Source organism: Anas platyrhynchos, chromosome Z, assembly GCF_047663525.1.
Source record: "Anas platyrhynchos isolate ZD024472 breed Pekin duck chromosome Z, IASCAAS_PekinDuck_T2T, whole genome shotgun sequence".
NCBI lineage: Eukaryota > Metazoa > Chordata > Aves > Anseriformes > Anatidae > Anas > Anas platyrhynchos.
The window spans coordinates 13,459,194-13,483,694 of NC_092621.1; the positions used below are offsets into that span (position 1 = coordinate 13,459,194).

The 24,501-nt window shown below is 48.5% G+C and overlaps 1 protein-coding gene and 1 long non-coding RNA gene across 4 annotated transcripts; one reads left to right on the plus strand and one right to left on the minus strand.

The window, feature by feature from the left end:
• Positions 1-2,576: 2,576 nt before the first annotated feature.
• On the minus strand, positions 2,577-24,369 carry GDNF (glial cell derived neurotrophic factor). Of its 3 annotated transcripts, XM_038171011.2 has the most exons (4): positions 24,230-24,369; positions 22,847-23,220; positions 21,437-21,634; positions 2,577-5,509 (listed from the first exon to the last, which is right to left on the minus strand). In XM_038171011.2, the coding sequence occupies exons 3-4, from the start codon at positions 21,606-21,608 to the stop codon at positions 5,025-5,027; spliced, it is 657 nt and encodes a 218-aa protein (XP_038026939.1). In that variant the 5' UTR covers positions 21,609-21,634; positions 22,847-23,220; positions 24,230-24,369; the 3' UTR covers positions 2,577-5,024. The 3 variants fall into 3 exon arrangements, with proteins under 3 accessions (XP_038026939.1, XP_038026940.1, XP_071887385.1); XM_038171012.2 differs by lacking the exon at positions 24,230-24,369 and having other exon boundaries at positions 21,536-21,634; positions 22,847-23,836; XM_072031284.1 differs by lacking the exon at positions 24,230-24,369 and having other exon boundaries at positions 22,847-23,836.
• Positions 22,374-24,370, plus strand: LOC119714490 (uncharacterized). The gene is made up of 2 exons (XR_005261743.2): positions 22,374-22,929; positions 23,834-24,370. It is a non-coding gene; the product is annotated as an uncharacterized lncRNA (long non-coding RNA).
• The last annotated feature ends 131 nt before the right edge of the window (positions 24,371-24,501 follow it).

Sequence of the window (24,501 nt, forward strand, 5' to 3'; positions counted from 1 at the left end):
AGCCTTCTGATTTTATGATCGGTTATAGGGTTTTGGTCCATGTGTGGTAATGGAGTAAATGGAGTTATGGAGAATTGGTGTATCCTCTCCCCTGGGATAAGTAATTTATCTAATTTAAGACCCGTGTTCTCTTTGCAGAATGGACCCCACGTACTGCCATCCCTGCTGCATAAGCAGCAGCATGACATCTTTCCAGGCACTGGCACTACCTAGAGACTAAAGAAAGTTTAATTATTTTTGTAATCACAGAATCACAGAATGGTTTGGGTCAGAAGAAACCTTAAAGATCACCTGGTCCCAAACCCCAGCCTTGTGCAGGGATGCCTCCCACCAGGCCAGGTTTCCCAAAGCCCCATCCAGCCTGGCCTTGAACACCTCCAGGGATGGGGCAGCCACAGCTACTCTGGGCAGCCTGTGCCTCATCAAACCTCTGAGCGAAGAATTTCCTACTCATGACTAACCTCAATCTATCCTCTTTTAATTTAAAACCATTCCCCTTTGTCCTATCATTATCTGTTTGAGAAAAAACTTGATCTCCATCTTTTTTATAAGTACCCTTTAGGTACTGAAATGCTGCAATGAGGTCTCCCCAGAACCTTCACTTCCACAGGCTGAACAGTCCCAGCTTTCTCAGCCTGTCTTCACAGGAGAGGTGCTCCAGTCCTCTGAGCATCTTTGTGGCCCTCCTCTGGACCTGCTCTAACAGCCCCACATCCTTCTTGTGCTGGGAGCCCCAGCCCAGGATGCAGCACTCTAGGTGGGACCTCACCAGGGCAGAGCAGAGGGGCACAATCCCCTCCCTCCACCTGCTGCCCACCCCTCTGTTGCTGCAGCCCAGGATGCAGTTGGCCTTCTGGGCTGCAGGCACACACTGGTGGCTCGTGTCGAGCTTTTTGTCCACCAGAGCCCCCATGTCCTCTGCAGGGCTGCTCTCAGTGGGTTCTTCTCCCAGTCTGTGCGCATGTCTGGGATTGCCCCAGCTCAGGTGCAGCACCTTGCATGTGGACTTGTTGAACCTCATGTGGTTCACATGGGCCCACTTCTCCAGTTTGTCCAGGCCCCTCTGGATGGCTTCCCTTCCTTCTATTGTACTGACTGCACCACTCAGCTTGGTGTCATCTGCAACCTTGCTGAGCATGCACTCAATCCCACTGTCTGTGTTATAATCCTTCACACAGCCTGGCAGATGAAGCTTTCAGGCTGCTTCAGTGCATGCAGGGTGCCAGGGAAATACTGCAATCCATACTTGAATCAGAAAAGGAGGCTGATGGTGCCAGCCCAGCCGTGGCAATCCTGGGGTTGCAACAGCAAAACCTCATCTGCTCTCCGTAATATTATCCTCATTTCAAAGCTTGGATGAAAGCTGGGGAAGGAAGATGAAACATCTCCATGCAAGCAAGCCTGGTCATGCCAGCTATTACATAGTCCAGTCTAAGCCTTTGATAAGGCCAAATAGGTTTCTTTGTTGGCCTCATGCTTCCCCATCCACATAAGAGGAGCTGGGAGGTTTGGGCTATAAGGTCAGAGATCCATTACCAGAGCATCTCACCATCGTGTTTTATATCGACATTCCCTCCAGCTCTTGGGGAAGTGCACAATCTCCACTAAACAAAACGCTGCAGGTTATTTTCATGCTAAAAGCCTAATGCAAGCTGTATTGAGCCAGACTGCAGTCAGTAGCCCCTGTGCATGGTGGCTGGGCTTTTGCTGCAAGTCATGGGGGCAGTGGCATGTGAGGAGTCATGCCTCCAGCTCTTCATGCCTCCAGCACATCTGCAGTGCTGCTGAGCCTTGCTTTACATTCCAGCAGCTGTGCTAGAGCTGCGTGCATGGCCTCACTCAGCACAAATGAAACCAAGGCATCCATATGCTGTACATTAAGAGAAAGAGTGTTTGATCTGCAGTGAGCCCTGGAAGCCTCCTGCTCACTGGCTCGCTGCTCACATGCTCCCTCCTCCTCTCTTTAGCAGTTTTGAGGAGTTCACAGAGCCCGGTGTCAAAACCTGTAAATGCATGTGTTTATTGACACTATGATGGGAACTGCAGCACTTAAAACTGTTGAGAAAAAGCTGTTGGCCACAGCCATAAAACCTGCCCTCATCTTTTCCATGATGGTGGCGGAAAAGAAAAATTCAAGTGGTATTTTCCTATTTAAAGAAGGGAAAATGACTGCCAAAGTGGATGGAATTTAGTCCAACTGATGCAACGCCTGGGTTAGAAAAGCAAAATGCAAATCTCCCCTGAGCACAGGAATGGCAGCCGTGCATAGCCAAGGCCACCACAACGATGCCGCAGCCTGGCACAGGCAGGGCACAGCTCGGGTAACGCCGGGCTTCGAGCCTGCCACCCAGCCTGTTATTGTGCCACGTATTTTGGAGATGCTTATTACAGTCGCATCACTCATTGATGTTATGTTTTACTAAGAGGTTACAGACGTCTCTGACTGACTGATGGTGAGACAGAAGAGGAAAGCTCCCCTGCAGAGAGGGCTTCTTGTTTCTCCACACAGCTGGGGACCGGGCAGTGCTCTAGCTCAGAAGTGGTACAATGAGGAAGAAACACAAGCAACAGCCAGGTAACAATAGAAATGAGTTTTATTTTGTAAAAAGTTATAAAATGAATATTGTACAAAAATAAAGTCTGTAGAGAACTTTGGTTGATTAACACAAATGACTGAGACATAAATCGCAGGTGAAGTAAAAAACTCCAGAGAAGCACACTCCTGTTTTCAATAAGGTTTAAAAAAAAATCACAAACTTTACCCTTTTGTATTTTTAACATAGTGATTTGCTTTGGTGGCAGCCTCTTTGAGCTGCGCAGACAATGCTGTGGGGGTAAGTGCTGAGCAGCAGGGGCTGCGCACCCCCGAGCGCTGCGCGCAGCCAACCACCCCGCAGGGCAACTCAGCCCTGGCCTGGCAGGTTGAGCTGATAGTGCCCAAATCACACCGATGCCAATGGTGGCATCTCAGCTGTGCCCTGCCCAGCACAGGGGCTGAGGTATCCCCATGACCCTGCAGGTGGTCTCTGTGCTGCCTCCATCAGCCCAAGAAAGCTGGGGGATTGGACCCGATGATCTCGTGAAGTCCCTTCCAACCCCTACAATTCTGTAAATCTGTGAAAGCAGCGGAGGTCGCGGATGAATTATATTTTGCAGACAATGCACATCTTTCTAGGTGTGTTCTGGACTTTTTTGTCCACTAGAGCCTTCTTGTCTGGTGCCCGAGGGGCCCAGGGCAAAATGAGTGAGGAGAGTCAAGTCATTGCACGCATGAGATAAAAGGTTGGACCATCCTTTTTGTTTTTCAATTGGGATTTTTTTTCTTACTTTTTTTTTTTTATTATTTTTTTTTTTTTTGGTTTTGTGTGAGTTGATGCTTCACTGATTGTCAGGTATGTCTAGAGACCTGCACTGCTGCTCCTTCAAGGAAAATAGTCTATAGAACAAGCGGGCGGTCAGGTACAAATGCCTTTGCTGTACTATCCCCTTCACTGTAAGGAAACTCAGATTGCTCTGCTGCATGGTATGATCCTGTAATGTTTCAGTAAATTATATAAAACTCTTTGGTTATTTAACACAATTGTTTACCTGCAAACTATATTAAATCCAGGGCTAACTAATAAGAGGGATTTAACTTTTTCTATATGGAAATACGGAAGGAAAAGCTTAAATAAATACAACAAGAAATTATAAGGCTAAATGTGATTAATTTCCATTTGTCAATAGTTATACGAGGTCAGTTGGCAAAAAGTGTGAGAAAAAAAATGTGGCTACATTTTAAATATGACTAGAATTAGTTTGTCTAACAAATGGCTAATGCTGAGCCAAGTGCTGCGACCCTCACTCATGTAGAGCCATTTGCTCCTCCACTGGTATGACTGCAGTCACTTTCAGAAGTGTTGGTGAACAGGAGAAAGGGCTGCAGACTTTGGCACTACATTCTGTGAACATAATCAGGTTTTTGTTTAAAAGCAAAAAAGGTAAAGTAAGTGATTTTTTGCATTCAAGTTAACACTTTCAAAAGCATGGACCGTTGTTCCCAACTTATTTGTCTCTCTGTATCTTCCAAGCACCTTCTACTTTGGCACCTTTGAAAAGAAACTTTAATAAATAAGGAAAGGAGACTCATTACCGAACTGTAATAAATAACAATAACTTAATCTTAATAAATATCTTCTGTATATTTATGTCTCTGAATGGATGCATTGCATCAAGTAGTCTCTGCTCACTCACAATGACCAAATACAAATGTAGTTACCCAAGTAACATTAGTCCTTTGTAAACCAAAAGAAACACGTTTTGTGTAGGCCAGGCATGTTGTTTCTCTTACTATACTAGGAAGAAGTGCTTAAAAACTCAACTTGTTCTCATAGGTAGCAGAAGAATGAAATCCTACACTTGCTTTGAAGAAACACGAGATGGAAATAACCAAACTTAACCAGTAAGTGGAACTGTTTTGCTTTATACCGATACTGGCCCTGCAGAACTTGAGCCTGGGAATTTTGACTTTTGCCCGATACCATCTTAGATTAATCTCATTATAGTTTAGAAGTGGTCCTAAGTGCTGAGGAACCACCCTTCAACGAGCAACAGCGCAACGTGTCTTTTGGTAGAGCTGAGGGCACAGGGGATGAGCAGGGTACCCCTAAGCTGCTCCTCAGCTCAGTTTCCTGGTGCGGGTGGGGGTGACCGCACCGCAGTGTGGTACTGCAGGGTTGTGTTTTTAAGCACGTTCCTCATGGATCCGAGTCTCACTGGTGGTGGACTGTGTCAAATGGGAACGGGAGTGCGCACGCCATCCAGCCATTGGCTCTCCACCCAAGCTTTTATTTACTTTCCTGTAGGACTTCAAAAGCCTCCATCTTTTAGGCAGCCTCGCGCTCCCCTGGGCTCCCACGCCCCCTCGCTCTGCGTTCTTGGTCCTCTTTTCTCCATTCTGAGCAGAAGCTTCCCCGGGAACCTTGGTCCCTTTCTTTGCATCATGGCAGGAATGCAAAACTGGAGCCGCCTCCAGTGAGCAAGTGTCAGACACATCCACACCTTTTCGCGGAATGTTTTTTCAGTATGTGGTAAACCAGGTTATCGTCCAAAAAGGACAGGTCGTCATCAAAGGCTGTGGGTCTGCAACAAGCTTGCCTCACTTTGTCATTGACTAGTTTTTTCTTTCGGGTTAAGTTTTTTAAAATTTTGTCATATGTAGTCTCAGCTGCATCACAAGATCCACTGCAATACCGGAAGATGAGCTCTTCTTTGGTTTCGTATCCCAAATCCAAGTCAGTCACATTTAAATGTATTTCTGTTAAGACACATCCCCGATTTTTACCCTTTTGATTCCTCCTTCCCTTTTTGCTGGAATTCTCTATGTTCATGGCTGCATTTTGCCGGTTCCTCTCCCGCCTGGAAAAAATTGGAGTCTGTTTATCTGGCGACCTCCTCAGTCTTTTAATGGTGGCTTGGATAAAGTCCACTACCTCATCAAACTGATCTGGATAATCCTCTGGCATATTAGCTGTTTGAGAAAGAGAGAAAATGTTTTGTCACACATCAGTTGTCATGAAGAGAAGTTTGTCAGTTTGTGGCTCAAAAACACAAGACACATGCAAGCTGCCCTGCCCTCTACTTCAGACACGCTAAAACTAAAGGGAATTTGGAAACTCATTTGGAAACTCATGGGGAAAAAGGAATGAGATATGTATGTATCTCTGCAGGTGTCTGCTTATGCTTGGTAGCACTCTGGCTTGTCTTTCAGTATTGGATGAACCCTGTCAAAATTGAGGGAAAGAGAATCATGTCATGATATGAATATTAGTTGCTTCGTGGATGAAGCTACTGTGGAGAGTTACACAAGCTCTTCCTAGCAAGCAGCAAAGGGATGAGGTTTCTTTGAGGCAATTTTCTGTTTGTAATTGTTAGTTGTCTTTTCACACCAGCAGTGGTTAGTATTGCCAAAGCCACCTATTGATAAGGGTTTGGGGCAGGACAGAAGGAGAAATTTCCTGGGGTGCCAGGCTAAGCTATTATTCTTGGCTGGATGCCTGCTTTTTAATGCTTTTAGAGGATAATTACTATCAGAGCTTTTGAAAATTATCTTGTAGAACTATTTTGTATCACCAGATGCTTATTAGACTGAGTAGAAATAGGTTGGAAAAGAAGTATTATGTTAATTTTCAAGGGAAATTTTATTAATGCATTTTCTTTCTATGAAGTTAAATTACCTATTGCATTTTTCACTTGATATGTACTCTACCAGAGACAAATTATTCAAGTAAATTAAATGTTAAAGGCAATGAAATGTTTTGACACTAGTAGAATGAACCTCTTCAACGAGGGTGAAATTGAATATGTTCTTCTGAAATGTTCTGAGATTTCAGTTTTTTCATCATGATTTGGAATAACATCATATCTGAAATCTTCCCATGGACTAAATCCCTCAGTGTGATTTGTTTTAGTGAAGACAGTGATTTAATGACAGGTCAGGCTGTCAGGGGCCCATATCTAGATGCTTTGTATTTGTATTTGTATAGATGTTTTGTATTATTAATGAATGTATCTTAAATACTTAAATAACATTGCAGTATTAAGATTTTTTTCTCCCATTCTTATTGCCTGAGTCTTTGAAGACTTACTTCTTTTGCAGGAAAAAGTAAGAGGATGCTTCTTTCTGTACTTAACTCCTAAGTGCCCACCTGCACAGTAGACTGGTTTCACACACCACAAGGGTCTAAAAGGGCTCCAGAAGGACCTCTACAAATGTCCCACGAACTGCAAATACTGGGAAAAAATATGCCTGATGTGTTGTGCCTGTCACACAGATGAGACAGGAACAGCTCTGCAGGCAACAGCTCTGTGCCACATTTCCCTAATGAGCACTATAACAGACAAGAGCCCTGGTGGGAGACCAGGCAGCAAATGTTCGCAGCCCAGATGTGAATGCATTGACCCTGTTCACAGAAATGGGGAAGGCACAAGGCTGCCTCCCATTGCGGCAAGATGTGAGCTCTGTTAGTGTGAAAATCTGCTGAAACACATAGTGTCTGCACTTAAGGATGAGTACAGATCCCTTCCCAAAGCAGCCACATCCCAGTGGCACCCTTCACAATCACAGAGGGATGGATCAGAAATACACAGCTTCTCATGGATGGCTCCCACAAAATAGTGCAGATTGGTAAAAGAGTAATGAAGGCAGGTGATCATGTACCTTCACATAAAGAGGGTGACACATGGGAAGTGGGATGCTATAAACTGAAGAGTTTGGACCCGGGAAAAGTGAATTCCACTTTGCTTTACAGGTATCCTTGCTAAAGGCAACAGCCACTAACACCTGTTGCTCTGAAGAGATGCAAAGAAGGGATGTCTGCTAACCTACACAGCCATATGGGACCTGAACAAGGCAGGGTCCTGTGCCAAGCCCCATAGTCTTGTCCACCAATGGCAAGTGCACCCTTTGGGCACTCCTTTTGCTGCTACCTCTGTATCAGGTACCAAAACACCCACTGATAGCCATACCTACTGGAGGGGGTAGCATGGGTAGGTGCATCCATTGAATGCACTGCCTGGTTCTTGCAGGACAGGCTGGTCTGTCCATGCCATATGAACACAGCCCTCCTGAGCAAGGTCCTGATCAAGGTGGTAGGTAGGCTACATTCCTTAAAGGCAAGAGGAGGTAGACTCCATGCTAGACCCAGTCAAGAAAGACAACCCACTTGGAACTGGCTCAACATCCAATGATGAAATACAAGGATGTCCCTGGCACAGACACGGATGGAGAAGGCTTTGGCAGGAGGCACTTGCTCTTGTTGCTGTGAGACTGGGTGGCTTCTAGGTTTCTTACACAGAATCTCACTTATAACCCATGGGGAAAGATTTCTCTCCCTGATGAGATAGCTCTGGCTGTGCCATTCTCTACTCTCACTTTGAAATTACCCCACTCGTACTACTGTGACTACCCCAGCCCATACATCTGCCACATACTCCTGTCCCAATCCTTGTAGCAAACGTGACATGAGACCAAAACACAACAATCAGGGAAGCATACCAGGGTTCAGCAAAACCCATGCAGCAGTCAACCATCAGGAAGAGGATGGGAGATTGTTACAGAGAAACCCAGCCTGGAGACCCTTGTCTGAAACCTTTAGCCTCATACTTATCTCAAGCCTGGTATGCTGCTGATGCAGCGTGGGAAGTGTTTCCTCCCATCTAAGAAGGGAGAAGCAAAACTGTGGATTACCTGAATAAATAAAACCCAGCTGGGCATACTGTTTTTAAACTGCTTGCAGTTCAGGTGCAAAGATGTCACTCACCCCTGTGACGGTGCTATGTGCAGGAGTCTACTTGGTTTACTAATGTTAACCTGACGGCTATAGGATTGAAGCACTATCCTATCCAAGCCAGTGAAATACACCCTGGAGAGCAGACAAAGAGGGGAAAAGGCCCATGCTGTAGACTGTGCCCCATTTGGAGCCCATGCTGTCACTTGTCCTGGTTCATGCAAGATGACGACCCCAGCTACACCAAGGGAGCTAGTGTCACTGAGAGCCTTCTGCACTGTAAAGTGGCCTGTGATATTAAGAGGGAGGAAACATGCAGTAGAGGAGACCTATGCAACACTAATGCAGGCATGAGCTGTCAACACAGGAGAAGGTGGAAGCAGAAGGGAAAAAGTAGACAAATAACCAAGCCAACTGAGCAACAACTAGAAGAGCCCTACCTATGCACATGGACTTGCTGCAACCAGAACACGGGGTAATTAGCGGCATGACTGACTCCACTGATCTCACCAGGGTTCTAACATAAACCACACAGGAAGAAGGACTCTGAGCTGCAACCAGGGATGAAGTGTACGTGGCCAATGCAGATAAAGGAGCTGGAGATCCCTGCTCAGCTCATCCCCTCTTGCAACATCAGGCCACTTGGGAGACTCACTGGGAGGGCTGCCAGCACTGTGAGTATGATGAATGCCAATATGCTGTCTCAGAGGTGGACTTCCCCTTCAGCCCAGGGAACTGGAAAACATCCCAAGCAGATATCCAAATGAGTCCAGAGGACTCCTGCAGTGACCATCGGTATTTGGGAATTACATCACCGGAGGAAGGAGGAGGCATGCAGGTGATATTTGGGAACCTGTGGGAATGGTGGGCGCATAGCCTTCCTTGAGGAAGTGTGCTGGACCTGTCAGCCCTGGACAGCGTCTGCCTACCTACCACTGCACATGCTGTTACAGGACTATGTGTCTACATGATTTTAAACACAATGGCAGCTGCATTACTGGGCCATGTGGTGAATCCTTGCAAGTTGTCATAAGCAACAACACCCTCTACCTGTGGAGCCCAAACTTGTCACCATCAATACAGTGATGTGCCTTTTGGCATGGACCTGTGCCCCTGGCACAGCATCAAGTGCAGCTGGACCCAACAAACACTAAGTGATGGGCCCAAGCAGTGGGAATTACACTGACTGGAGTGTCTTGGTGCTAGTTTTCTGCATATCCACTAAGAGTGGTTTGCAGGGTTTTGACAGCCAGGACAGACTGTAAAAAAAAAAGCTGAAGTAGGATGCTGGGCAACCAAGCAGAAATGCTGTCATTAACAAAAACTGTGATGGGCTGAAGCAAGGCACTAGAGGTAAGTGCTAAGTTACCGCCAGATATCATACATGAATAAGCAATAACCACTGACCAAGGACTAAGAACCATATGAGGCTAACAGCAGGGAAGGCAAAGAAAGACAGTAGGACAATTCCAGCCTGAGGTGCACTCAGTAGATGCGCTCCAGGGATGCTGAGAGAGCTCCCCACACCACAGCTACTGCATGATGAGCACTTGTTTGGTCCATGCACTGCATAAGTGATGCTGGAGGTGAAGGGGTGCTGGGCTGTGTGGCCAGAGAACACCAGCACACTCTGAGGGGCTTCCTTGGCATCTAGTGCTGGTTTGTACCCTGAAAACAGGCACTCGATTCAGACATGATCTCCTTTAGTTAGTCACCCCTCTGTTGCAAACAGTTTGAAAACCATTTATAATCTCAGAATGAAAGTCTACAGCCTGGCAGCTTTGCTTCTCTAATGCACAACACTGCATAGACCGTGCTGGCTTAACTGTGCAGTAGGAAGGGCTTTCTGTGGGGACTTCACATCCCTGTTAAAAAAAAAAGATTATTATCCCTACCTATAAAACACACAGTTGGCACATGCATTTGTGTGTTATATTTGCACATACACATGTACAAATACATATAATTACATACACACACATTTTTTTCAAAACAAACTGATTTACTGACAACACCTCCCTTCTGGTGGAAAAGCTGAGAGAACAAACATGACAGATGCTTGTCAAGCTGTACAAAGTGCCAGCAGAAAATGCTCAAGACACTACGGCAACAAAAGCAGCAAAATCTTTTCTGAGCAGCAGTCCCTGGTCGCTGGCTCCAGGGTGTAAAAGAATCAAAATTAAAAAATCTGAAGCTGTCTAGGATAGGATAAGGTGGGACAGGATAGCCCACAACAGCATATGCTCAATACAGGTTAGTAAGGTTGGCTCATATGTGCATCAGTGTGATAAACCTCAAAGCAGGCATTCCCTGGGGGAGAGATCATGCATCCTGGACATATAAAATTTCCCTTGGGGGGCACTTGGCCTCCGTGTATCTTGCCCACAGCATGAGAGAAGGGCTCACAGACCCCAGGGGGCAATGTGACAGGGCTGAGCCCCACCATTTACAACAGTGTGCCATGAACACTCACAAGACTGGTGTAAAGTCATGAGGTTTTGCTTGGGGTTTACACCATGTTTTTGAGAGCCGCTTCCTGACTGTTGACCTCTCGGAATACCAGCCTGCTGAGTCTCTCCTTCCCATGGCATTAAACCTCTTGTCTTACTTTCTCTGCCATTGACCCTCTCACGTTCCAGTTACAGACATGCTTTAGCATCACCAGTGCCTAGCACTCTGTCAGCAGGAGCATGGGGCAGGCAGTGGTGCCCTGGCAGGAGCTGTGGCAAAGTGCATGTGTCCTGCTCCTGCTCACAGTCACAGAATGGTTTGGGTTGGAAGGGTCCTTAAACATCACCAGTTCCAGCCCCCTGCCATGGGCTGGGACATCTCCCAGGACACATCCCACCAGACCAGGCTGCTAAAAGCCCCATCCAGCCTGGCCTTGAACACTTCCAGGGATGGGACAGCCACACTTCACTCTCTTGCAGCTACCTCTTTCAATGCTGTCCCAAAGACCTGACCTCTCAGCTAGGAAGAGGCAGAGCCTTCTCCTCTGCTGGCAACCACAGCATGAGTGTGCCTTCTAGTGCTGGAGTGTCAAAAGCAGGGGCTATGAATGGCAGCCACGCTGCTTTGAGGCAGCTCTGTCTTCCATGTCCAGCTGAACCAGGGCTGTTGATCTGCCAGAAGTTTCTCAAAGGATCAGAAAAATAGTAAAAATGCAAAGAAGGAAAGAATGAAACACCATAGGACTGCTAAACACAGGCATCTGGAAAGTGACCAGGCTGGGAGGAGAGCTGGTCAACATCAGATATCCCAAACCCTGGGAGTCAAACAAAAGTAAAGATGTGAGACCCATTTTAAGTAAGATGCTTAGAAAACAAGAATATTTGCACCTTCTGTTTGCTGTCTGCAAGCTGTCTGCTTGCTTTTTGAACCTTTAGGTTCAAAACACTTAGGACACAATCAGATTACAATTTTGACCCAGGTTAGGAACTTCCCTGTTGAATACATGACAAAATTCTTGCCTCGCAGCTGCTCCCCAGAACCTGAGGCTTTGACCTTCCTGTCCCCAGCATGGTCCCGTGTCCCTTGGGCACAGTAAAAGCTGGCAACGGGTGCAGGCTCCTGCAGCAAACACCCCCATAGCTCCCCACCAGTCCCTGCAGAAAGCCAACCCATAACCCTGCATGCAGGGAAATATGCCTTCCTCTGGGCACTTTCTCTGCTGCAGCCCCAGAGCCTGCTGTTGCATTTCCAATTAATTAGAGACACCGTGTGCCAGCGGGGCAGGGATCTGGTTCCTGCACTTTTTAGAACACTAAACAGTGGTCAGACAGACTCACACATAAAGTAGGTCTAAATGAATATCCAAAGCAAGCTTGTCACATTCTAAGGAAAACTGTTTCCATTAAGGAAAAAATGGACATTTTATTTCTTTCTGTTCAAATGGGATCAAAATTACATTTCGTAAAACTATTCCTTTGATTTCACTAGCAACAGATTTATTTTAAAGCCAAATATTCCCCTGCAGTGGCAGTAACCCAGCATGCTAGAGCGAGAAACCCTCGGTTTGTACCTGACCACAAATTGGTTTCAGTGGGAACAGATGGATCTTCAGCTTTTGAGAAAAAAAAAATCCAGTTACTCATTTTGGTGCCTGGTTATGGATTTAAAAGGCTAACTACAGTCTCTTCTAACCATGCTGTTTATTATGGCTTACAAGAAAGGCTTAAGTTCTATTAACTGCAAAATAATAATTATAGAAGCAGGTTTTCCTTTTTATTTCCAATCTCATAAAACTTGAAGTTTAAAGGTATTGGGAACTGTATTTATGGAATCATTTTCTCTACTGATCTTGGGAAAACATAAGCATGTCACTGCAGTATCAGCTGACACTCTGCATGTCCTGAGTAAAAGTGATTGAATAAAACTCACATAAGGTATACTAAAAATGATAAAATTGTACTTTTGTTTTACATTGTATCTTTTATGCATATATTTGTGGTATTGTGTAACGACTACATCAAAACATCATGCTAAACATTTAATACAATTACCAGGATAATATTTCACTTAAACACAGCTGTCTTTCAGTTAGAGAGGTTCAAATAGCAGCATTCAGACTCTTGTTTAAAGTAAGATTTCAAAGTCCAAGGGATTTAATCCAGCTAATTATAATGATAAGCACTATTTAGAAAACCCAGATCCAGATCTGTGTTAACATCAAATGGCCCTTTTTCAAAAACAGTTCTGGTACTTTCATCTGGGCCCTTAACTAAAATATTTTAATTTCCTTTCTTTCTTGGTTAATTTTAAGTTTCCTCCAAAGTTATAATCACAAAGATGTTTGTTCTTAGATCATTTGTTGGTGGGAAATATACAAGTCATGTGCCTCTAATTATAACTGCAATGAACTAGCCTCATGTTTTCACTGCTTATGAAGATGACTCTGGTATACCATTTCTTCATTAATTATTTTATTCTTAGCTTGCTTTGTTGCGATTTTTTTCAGGTACTTATCATAGTGGACAAGCCCTACAATACAGAGTCTCTCCATCTCATACCACAAAGGCATATTTTAGGAGACCCTTGGGGTAATCTGTTTGTGGAAGTGTGACCTTAGCGAGCCAAAAATACTCATGTTATGATCATTCTTTGTAAATAAAATGTGAACTATGATCGGATAAAATATGTATTTTACTGAAAATTAAGTACTTCTTGTGAAAACAAAGCTTATCACACAGACTTTAAATGAAAGCCAGTTGCTAAAACTAGTTACACTAAAAAGTTTTCAGTATTTAAACAATTAAAACACCACCTCTTTGAAGAATGACTTTGCTTTCATGCCTTGCATGAAAATCTGTAAGGCATGATTGCCTTGTGAAGTGAAATGGAAACCAGTTGGTTGTGTCCATTAGGTAACAGAGCATCAAAGACAGCAGGTCACCTCATCTCTAAATGTTTAATACAGTTCTGGTTCAGTGCCTTGCTCCCTGCCTTGCCAGCTCCCAGGAAACACCACGTCCCTGCTCACATGCAGAAAGGTCTCAGAAATGGAGCCTGCTGCTGGTGTCACTTGTCTCTCATCAGGGCAAAGGGCTAAGTAACTTGGCTAAGTAACCTGGCGCCACTCACACCAGTCAGGTATGATAAGGCTGTACTGGAAACAGGCATGGGGTTCAACAAGATGTACTTGTTCCTCATGGAGCAGACAATTTTCTGTTTGTAGCTCACCCTGCCAGTTCCCATATGTTGGTCACACTGCTGAACCTCCAGAGTACTTCATATTTTCACATTACCGTGCTTGGTGCCTCCCCTTGCATCTTTTTTTCCTGCTTTCTCATGTGTATGAGATGCTCAGTCTCCCCAGGGAACCTCACGCTGTGGTTCTCAGCAGGAGAAGATAAGGTAGGAACAAGACCATCACAACTGGTGCCAGTGGGGGATTGGCTTGGTAACAGGAAAAAAAAGCGAGGCCAGGTGAATTGGTTGAGGTGAAGGAAGCTGTCTTGCAAGCTGACCAGTCCACAAGTGTTTCTTACTCCTAATCTGGTCCAAATGGGAGTCATCCATAAATTTCTGCCTGACCTTGGGGCTGAGCACCTCCTCTGGCCTCTCTGGGGGTGGTCAAAGGGGTGTCACATCTTGCAGTCAGGTAGCAAGGGACCAGCGGGTGGCTGTGGTCTCACCTCTGACTGAGCTTTGAACAACTAGCTCTGAGGCACCAAGAAACAGACAGCCCTTCATCACTTGCTTCCCAGGTTTTGATACAGCTCCTGCAGTAGCATCTAGGACCCTGTCCTGGTCTTACTGCACAAGGACCATATTCAGGCACACAAAAGGCGGTCTCTGCACCTGACAAAGTTACAGCACAAACTGTGTAAAAAGGGAAAAAGGAGGCAAAGTGAACACCCTCTGCCTGAAGCCAGTGACAGAGCAGGAGCCAAGGCTGGGTGAGGAACATACCTGACCTATTGCCCACCAAATCTCCTCACTAAGGCCTCGTACACCTCCAGATCTGCACCATGCTGCAAATCTAGAGCTTCCCAGGGTAAGTTGGGTTTATGCTTAACTCTTGGTTCTGTTCCATCACTGAGACAGCCTTAAAGAAGCCTTAAAGAAGTACCGGGACATGAAACTTGTGACCTCTATTAGTAACAGGGCATGCAGCTAGCTAAGAGGCATGGCATGGAGACTTAAATGGAGGAAACACTGCTGGTAATAAAAAGAAACTCTCTTTGGCACTACTGGTGCAGAACTGATCCAGATCAGCCCTCACATGTCACTAGTAAAACTCCACATTGGTCACACTGCACCACTTCGGTGCCAGCTCTCTGAACCTGAGCAGCACAACTGATCCAACAGCAGGGGCACCGCTTCCACAACAGCTCAACACAACTCCGACTAAGCAGCTGCACCTGGGATGCTCCTACACTGCATCTCCTGGCTTTAGGGCTGTGCCAAGGAACAAACACAGGCAGCAATGCAGCAGGAAGGGGCCCTGTCCCAGTCTCTGTCCTGGAGCAGAAAAGCACAGCCATGTGAGCAAAGCCATGACTGATGAGCCTGCAAGGACAATCTCTGCTGTGGTCAGATTTTGATTTGGACTATAAGTAATAAATTTGCTTCCTGTATTTCAACTTTTTTTTTTTCAATAGGCATGATATGTAAAGTTTTAACATTACAGTTTTGAAACTGTTTTTATTCTATTCATCAGTTCATGGATCTCAAGCAGGTGCTCCTGCTCTGCTGCAAGAGATGTCACAGTGGGACTTGTCAGATGGTGTCAGTGGCTGCTCAGAGACAGCAAGGCTCTGAAAAGCTCTGCCTCCTTCCAAGCCACTATGCTGGACACATGCCTCCTTGTCAAAAAATTTGTGAGCTGTTGCTGGTTTTGTCAAAGAAATCTGATCTGTTTGGGATGGGAGCAGAGATTGTCCAGATATTTGTATGTAGCTTGTTAGATGAAGGGGATAAGACCAGCTTCCCTCAAAAAATGTGGCCACCTGAGAAGTTCTGGCACACCTGCTGTACCACTGCCTTGCCCACATGCAGAAAAACAAGTATTTTGCAGAAAAACAAGTATTTTGAATCCAGTGTTTGCTTCTTTCTAAGACTCAATAATCATTAAAGCATTTGTACGAGTCACACTGAATTCAAAGAAATGTGCCTGCAGTTTTCAGTGTAAGCGCTGTGCCAATAGATACAGACCAAGGCAAAAGATTAAATATCTGCTAAGTCATACGCTGTGGCTTTTTTCCTTAAAAAATTGCTGATATTTGAAATGTCTTACATAATTCATTTTCTGTCCTTGATCTTAAAACCAGACATATTTTGTATCTTAATGCTTTGTTTGTACCTGCCTCAAATATATCTTTTTGATTCTATTTTCTTTCTTCTCTCTGTAAGCAAGACTAGATTGCCAACAGTCATTGAAATCTTTCCTTTGGTTCCCCTTACCAAGTAGTATTTGCTCAGAAGCCACAGCTGTTTTTGTAAAAAAAAAGACCACCCTGCAGTGTCAACCATTCTACCAGCACTAGTGTGTCAGCGGCCTCATTAGATGTCTGATGATCCTGAACGTTGTTATGCCACAATATTTAGTATTCTCACTTATTACTTGTCATTAACATATTGCTATGGAAGTATGAGAATCTTCAGCAAGTGTCATTATGTGGGGTTTGGCCTGTGTACTCCAAGTTTTAAGTTACAGTTTCTTGGTAGTGTGTGTGTGTTGGGGAGGGGTGAGGACTGAATATTTGCACTAGATCATAGAATCATAGAAACATTAGGGTTCGAAAAGACCACCAAGATCATCTAGTCCTACCACCACCCTATTACCAATGTCACCCACTAAACTATGTCCCTAAGCACCACGTCCAACCTTTCCTTAAATACCCCCAGAGATGGTGACTCCACCACTTCCCCGGGCAACCCGTCCCAGTGCCAGACTGCTCTTTCTGGGAAGAAATGTCTCCTCATTTCCAACCTGAACCTCTCCTGGCACAGCTTGAGGCCATTCCCTTTAGTCCCATCACTGGTTACCTGTGAGAAGTCAACCCCCAGCTCCCCACACCTTCCTTTCAGGGAGCTGGAGAGAGCAATAAGGTCTCCCCTGAGACTCCTCCAGTCCCCTCAGCCGCTCCTCACAGGGCTTGTGTTCTAGGCCCTTCACCAGCTTTGTAGCCCTTCTCTGGACATGCTCCAGGGCCTTGATGTCCTTCTTGTACCGAGGGACCCAAAGCTGAACACAGTACTTGAGGTGCAGCCTCACCAGAGCTGAGTACAGGGGGACGATCACCTCCCCGGTCCTGCTGGCTGCACTATTCCTGATCCAAGCCAGGATGCCATTGGCCTTGGCCACCTGGGCACACTGCTGGCTCATGTTCAGGCGAGCATTGATTTTGATGGGTGGGACTTGATGACTCTAACAGTTTCTCTCATCTTCTGTAACTTTAAATATTCTACATCTGCCTTATGCAGGAATACTAAAACTTACAAGTCACTGCAGCCTATCATTTTGAGGATCTTGTTCTAGTGGACAAATACTGCCTCTCCCAGCAATCCATCAACAGTCATCACAGAGCTGACAAGGATTTCTAAAATACATTCAAGAGGCCTATGAAAGGTGACCAAGAAATGCATGTTGAGGTATGTTATCTAGCAACCCACATCTGCAAAACATCTAACAGGATCCACACTTCCACTGGAAAAATTTTGAGGCCCCTAAAATGAAAAGGAGCAAAGACATAAAACTTTAAACAAAGGATAACTGTTAAAATGAGAATAAAACCAGATTCTCTTGCATTTCAATCATTTTCTCCTTAGGTCTCTGAACACCCTTCAAGGGAGTATATTCAGGAGATATACGTGACTGCAGCAAGAACAGCTTCTAGGGCTACACGCATCTGGATTTACCCAGATGTGCCCTAGAATATGTCTTCTAGAATTGTGCACATGAAAAGAAGACAACTTTGAATGCCTGAGATTTCTAAATGCCTAGAAGACCTGGGTGTGCCCATGCACAAACTTTACTATATATATGCTGGCCCAGTGACATACGCGCACTCAGTCTGAGAGTGGCTGGATGCACCGGCTGCACTGGATACACACAGATCGAATGACGAGTGTGGCACCTGCTCGGCTGGGGCAGACAAAAACCTCTCCGATGCATTGAATTTACTGTGCAGGGGCAGGTTGCCTCTGTGGCTTGTGGATGTCTTGCACTAGAGCACATCTGCTGCACTGTGAGGGTTTGAGGCAGGAAAACCTGGTCTGAAACATGAGAGTTCTCATTTGTAACATAAAATCTGTCTAATAAATACTGTAGGGAAGGAAATGCAATCATTTGGAAGTATAATTTAATATTGTTTTTGCCTTTAGAAGCCTTATAATAGCACTGTTCATTCTAGATACTTCCATTCCAGCTAAATGCAGAATCTTAACATTAAATGCCCCTGGGAGGGGATATGAAGAATGTTTAACAGAGGTATATCGCACATATAACATGGTGTGCTACGCTATAGCATGACAAAGGAACTCTTAACAACAGTTCACCATCCTGTGGCCATGGAGTAACTCAGTCGTTACAATTCAGAGAAACATCTTCTCTGTCTATTAAAAAGAGATATTTTTCATTGATTTTTGCATATGTACTGCTAGTTCTTACTCAAGATGCCCACTAGATCAAGAGACTACATGTCATGTCCTGGATCTTGGGATACTCCAGCCCTCACACGTGCTGATTACGGCTATACAGGGGCAAGCAGTTACAAAACGTATTTGCTGGGAAACAAATATAACACAAACTAAGGTTTTTTTACAGTAATTTAGTTTATATTTGTTCTGTTCACACTCACTATTTAAGCTAATTATGTCCTTCTACCTGCAGACTGTAGCATGAGGGTAACAAAGGAAGTGTTTTCTAATGTTACAAACTCCCCAAGTACTCTTCTTCATGTGAAATAAGCTGTCCCATGAGCTCTGATGCCTAAAACACTTAGAAACACTGGGATCATCTCAAATGCACTAGAGTTACAGAGGCTACTCTCACCCCAGCATCCAGTCCAATGAAAAATGCAGAAGACTGCAATTGCCAACACTCTCTGCCCTCTCTAATTACTGTCCTGAACAGCAAAGGTCAGCACATTACACCTGATCAGCCTGGGAGGTTAGGACCTTGCCTGTGGGCTGGAAAGAAGGAAGGTTTCCAGCCAACCTGAAAGAGATGGGGTAGCATCAGTTGACCTCAGAGTACTTTGCAGAGAAAGCAATCCCATTAAATGAGAATGCAGAAAGGTGTCGAGAGCCTGGGAAAACAGATCTGTGCTCCAGCAAGGTGTTTGGCCTTCCCCTCGGAGTGGGGCTTCATCTCACAACCCACCACTGCCCGTGGCATATCAGAGACCTGAGCTACCCCACCCAGCCTGCATGGCGACCACTATAGGGCAGAGCTGTGCACCCCTCTTCAAACACAATAATGTGGCACCCCGTCCTGCTCAGCTTTGTGAGCTGCCTCCCAAAGGTGCCATGCTGGCCACCAGCCCCCAGGGGTACCAAGGCATGGCAGGCCCACCAGCAGGCTGTGAGCATGCCTGATGCTGGAAGGAGAAACCAGGAGGTCTATGCAACACAGCTGCCACCCCTCTTATGTACATTGTTCTGTCTCTTCCCCGTTCCAAAGGGTGTGTGGCACTGAACGGTGAGCAGAGAGGAACAAGTGCACCAAGGGCAGGGCTGTGGTTACTCCAACACGACGCGCAGCCCTTGTTGGCCTGGATGGGATTGGTCTCGCAGGCTACGTGCTTGCAGCCAGCTCCTCAGGCACCACACGCTTTTAAGTCAACAAAAACAGTGTGAAAATGAATCAAAGTATTTCAGCGCTTTCTTACAGCTGCCTGTCTCCCCTGACTCACTTGGTTTGGCAACCCGGCTGAGAGCAGAGTCTCCAGCATTTGGGCAAGTGTGCCGTGCTGCTGCTGTGCAAAGATCACAGGAACAGCCTGGGTTTTTCTCAGCTTCTGCTGTGAAGAGCAGCACTGGTATTCTCCGCTACCAGCCAGGCCCATCGGATCCAACAGGATCCACATTAGGAGGTGGAGGCCAAGCTACCAGTCCTTTCTGGAAGGACTGTTCTGGTGGTGCCTAGGAGCCCCCTCTGTCCTGGAAGGAGAGGCTTTGGGACAAGGCTGGCTGTTCACACAACCACCACGCACGTTAACACAGTCCATCTTCCTCCTTGCTTACCCGCTCCACAGAAAAAAAAGGAGGAAACAGTGACAAATTCGGTACTGCTAGCCATACCCTCAAGCTTCTGGCGAGACACCAGCCCATGAGGAACTGCATTCCCAGAGGTAGCTTTTAAGATAGAAGTGGTGTTGCATAAATACATCCTCCCTGGAAAGAGGGAGCACTAACGCTCTCCTGCCCTGTGCTGCCTCCTCACTAGCACTCTTCTCACCAGAGAGCTGGTGTTGCTGCCAGTCTGTGCTAACATCACCAGCACAGCACCCACAAAGCTGATCTCTGCCTCTGGTGGGACTACTCAGCACATCAGTACCTTCCCTACCATGGCCGAGCAGCAGGGGACTGGGGTTGGGATCGGAGAGGAGGTGGCAGCCACAGGGGGAAAACACAAGCAAGGAGACAATGCAGAGGAGACCAAGTGGAGAACAAGGGGTGGGATGCTGGAGGGCAGATGCAAAGTGGAGCCACGGGGTACAATTCCCTGCTCAGCACCTCCACGCTGCACTAACCCATCTGCTCCCAGGGAAATCAGCACGGGGCTGCCCGTGGTCAGAGCTGTGACAGCCGCAGGGAAGGACATGCCTCCTGGTAAGGAGATAAAAATGAGCCTCGGTCATTGGATTCTCTCTGCTTCGAGCTAGAGGGAAAGGGATGAGCAAGGGCAAAGGGAACAACCTCCAAGCTGTGTCTCTGCCTTTGCCAAGTGGACATCCCCACAATCTGTGTGAGTATCTTGCAGCTTCTTATTGAGCCATATTAACTCCCACTTTAAAAAGCCACCAGTGTTAGCGTAACACTCGCATACCACTGTTAACATCCTGCATCTGCTATTGTAGGAGACCTATTATTAGCGAGGCATTATTATTATCTGTCATTTGGACTGTAAGCTGTCTTACTGTGAGCTAGTTCATGTGGATTGCTCTGCACCAAGCTCCTATCCCCACCACTGCTACTCTTCTGTAAATTTCCACACGGAAACAGTGCTTTTGGGATAAGGATCCAAGGAGGATTTAACAAAACTCAGCAGCACTCCAGGATGTGTACAGCAGCACGGCGCAGTGTCCACCAGGACCCGTGCCCACTGCAGACAGTGAATAACTGCACTGGCAGCCCTGAGCAGCGAGAGGAGGCTGAAGTGGTGGGGAGGGAGTTTCAGCGCCCGCATCGCATGGTGCTTGACCCTCCCATGGCTCCTTTGCACAGAATTAACTTCCCCATCTCTCAGGGTTTTTCAAGCAAAGGGATCCTAACATTGCTGGGAAGGAAGGGCTGGACAGGGGGACACTGCCATCTCCAGCTCCAAGATTTTTAGGATGACTGGGTTTGGAGCTGCTGCAGCCAGACAGAGCTGGTGCCCCTGCCTGGGAAAATGCGAGGAGGAAAGCAGGGGGGGTCCCTTCCTCACCCTGATGCCTGGGCAAAGGGGAGCAGGTTTAGCAAGACAGACAGCGGTGGCTACAAAGGGGAATGTTTCTTACAGTCACTGTGCACAGCATAGGGAGGCGGCAGGCTGATGGGGGAGAGATCGTCTTCAGGCCCCTCTACCACTGAAGGGGGCCCCTCGGGAGGCATCTTACCGGTGGGCAGGGGCGAGGTGGAGACCGTGTTGAGCAGCACCACGCAGACAGCCACAACATCCCATAACTTCATCTTAGATCTCCTTCCAACACGGGCCCCTGGCAGGGAGGAGAGGTCGGGTTAGCTCCCAGCTGCTGTGCTCCCCCAGCCCTGTCCCTTCCCTGCCAGCCCTGAGACACCCAGGGGACTCAGCAGGGGCCAACAACCTGCTCGCAGCCGTGCCCCCCCAGACCCTCCTGTCCTCATCCTGTGGGATCTCCTGGTGTGGAAGCGGGGCTGTGGGGTGGCCACCAGCCCCTCTAAGCCCAGGCATGCTGCCTGGGGGCAGGCTGGCAGGTCCCAGGGGCCTGCGCCCAGGGCTGGGTGGGTGTCACCATGTCCCCATGCTGGCAGCCAGGTCACCTTGTGCTCATCATCCCCCGGCACCAGGGCACCTGTCCCAGGGCTGAGACAGGGCGGACCCGGCTGGCCTGGGGTGCAAGGCTGCGCAGCTTTGCTGTGCTACGGGCAAACTTTAATTTCCCTCCTCTCTCTGTCCCCAATCTTTTTCCTTTGCTCTTGCCTTTTAATTTTCCCTGTCCCCTTTTCTTTTTCCTCCTCACTTTCTCCCCTTTAGTTTTCCCAGTCCACTTTGCTTTCCCCTTTCCCTTTTCCTTTTTCTCCTTTCATTTTCTCTTTTCTCTTTCCTTTCTCTTTTCCTGTTCTCACTCTTTTCCTCTTCCCTTTTTCTCCTTTCCTTTTCCTTTCCCCCTTATCATCTTTCCCTTTCATTTTTTTTCATTTCCTGCTTCTTTTTTTTTTTCTGTTCCTCTTCTTTACCTTTACTCTTTCTCTTCCAGTTTCCCTTTCCCCTTCCATCTCCACATTTTCTTTTTCCTTTCCTCCTTCCCTTCTTTTTTTTTTTTCTTCCCATTTCCCTTTCCTTTCATTTTCCCCTCCTCTCCATTTCCTCATCGTTCTCCTCTCCTTTCCCTTTCCCTTCTCCTTCCCCCGTCCTTTCTCCCTTTCACCCCTTTTTCCCCGCTCCCCCTGCACCCCGACACCCACCTCCCGGAGCCGGCAGCTGCCCCGGGACCGCTTCAGCCCTGCCCGGCCCCGCTGGGCGGCAGTGGAGGGGTCTCACCGGGGGGCTCCGGCCGCGGGGCTCCGACCCCTGCCCGCCGCCGGAGCCGCTGCGCGGAGCCCGTCCAGGCTCGGGCGCTGCCCTCGCACCTCGCCGGCACCGGGGCGCTCCGGGGGGGCGGCCCCGTGCCCCCCATCCCGACGAGGGTACCCCTCCCGCCCCGCCGCGACCCCCGCCTCGCCCTCACCTCCGAGCTGGTCTCGTCGGACCCGAGATGGACATCAACGCCGGGGAGCCGAGCGGCCGGACGGGCGATGCATGGGGGGCCAGGTCGGGGTCCGGCCGCCGGGACCCTCTTTTTGCGCGGTGGGGGCAGGCGTGGGGAAGGGGGGCGAGGTCGCGGGTCTGGGTGGAGGCGGAGGGGAGCCGCCAGCACAAGCGAGCCCCGGCGGCCTCCCCCGGCCGCCGCAGGTGCTGTGTCCGCGGCCGGTGCCGGGGTCTGTGCCCGCTGCGGCCCCGGGGCCGCGCTCAGCAGCGGCGGGAGCGGCCCGAGCCGCGGGGAGCGCCGCCTGGCAGCGGGAGCTGGCTCTGGGTGCTGCTCTTGGGACCCTGCCTGGAAATCTGAGAAAGACACTCCATCAACAACTGCGGGGAGTCAGATGAAGACATCAGGGCTCCTGTAACGCCAGCTGGTCCAGCACCGCGGGGAGCCGCGCACCGCTCGGACACGCACGCAACGGCGGGAAGGAGAAAAAAAAAAAAAAAAGAAGGAAAAAAAAGAAAAAGAAAAAAAAAGGGGAAAAAAAAAATAAGAGCAGCTGAGGAGGAGGGGAGGGGAAAAAAAATTAAAATCGCACCACCCCCCTCAGCCTGCTGGCAGAATCAGAGGCCGGCGCTGGGATTTGTAGCGCCGGTAGCAGCAGCAGCAGCAGCAGCAGCAGCAGCCAGGCTTCCTCCTGCAGAGCGGGGGTCCCGTCGCGGCGAGAGCTTAGATCCAAGCGGGGAGCGGCGGGGGGCCGGGCCGGTGCCGGGGCTCTCCCCAGCTCCCCGGGAGCCGCCGGGGCTCCGCGGGCGGGGTCGGGGGCGAGGCGAGGCGAGGCGCGGGGGGCTCCGCACCCGCGGGCGGAGGGGAGCGCGGAGCCGGACGCCGGGGCTTTGCCAGGGCGACTCTGCGCCGCAGATGGATTTATAGGGCCCTTTGGCAGTGACGCGCCCTCCGCTGATTCGCTTTCAGACCCAAACACACGCTGGCCCCCCGCACCGGACCCCGCGGAGCCTCCAAATATCTCCCGGCTGAAGTCACCGGCCCGACATACCGTGCGCTGCGCGCCCGGCGGCGCAGCCCCGCGGACACCCGCTTGGCCCCGCGGCGGCCGTGCCGGGCCGTGCCGGGCCGGGGTAACCCAACACCGAGCCTCGGCGGCTGCAGGGGCTCCGGCACGGCCCGGCACGGCCCCCCCCCGGCCCCGCCGCCGCCCCCTCCTCGCCCCCCGCCGGCCGCAGGTGCCCCGGGTGCGCTGCGCGGCCCCTGCGCGGGGGGCGGCGGCGGGGGGACGCGCGGGAGGCCGCGGCGAAAAGTGGCCGTAAACAGTCTCGGCTTACAGCCCCGCGCCCTGTATTTATGACTCACCCAGTTGTCCGGAGGTATGAGGTCCTCATGTCGCCGGTGCTATGAAATTAACGCGGCGGGCGGCTGGGGAGAGCGCAGGGATTGTGCGCCGGCCAATAAAGCGCTCCGTCTGCACCGCGCTTCTTCCTTTTTTCTTTATGATTTTTGTTGTTTGTTGTTGTTGTTTGGTTTGGGTTTTGGATTTAGCGTGCGGATATAGCTGGGATGGGGCGGCGGGACCCCGCGGGGCACCGGAGCCCAGCGACGAGGGACACCGGGGGGCACCGGGGGGA

Bases quoted from the DNA above. Each gene is read 5' to 3' on its own strand.
- GDNF (XM_038171011.2), bottom strand. From the start codon at position 21,608: ATGAAGTTATGGGATGTTGTGGCTGTCTGCGTGGTGCTGCTCAACACG. The intron at 5,510-21,436 runs GTAAGAAACATT...TTTCTCAAACAG, and splicing joins CTATGCTGTGCACAGTGACT to CTAATATGCCAGAGGATTAT.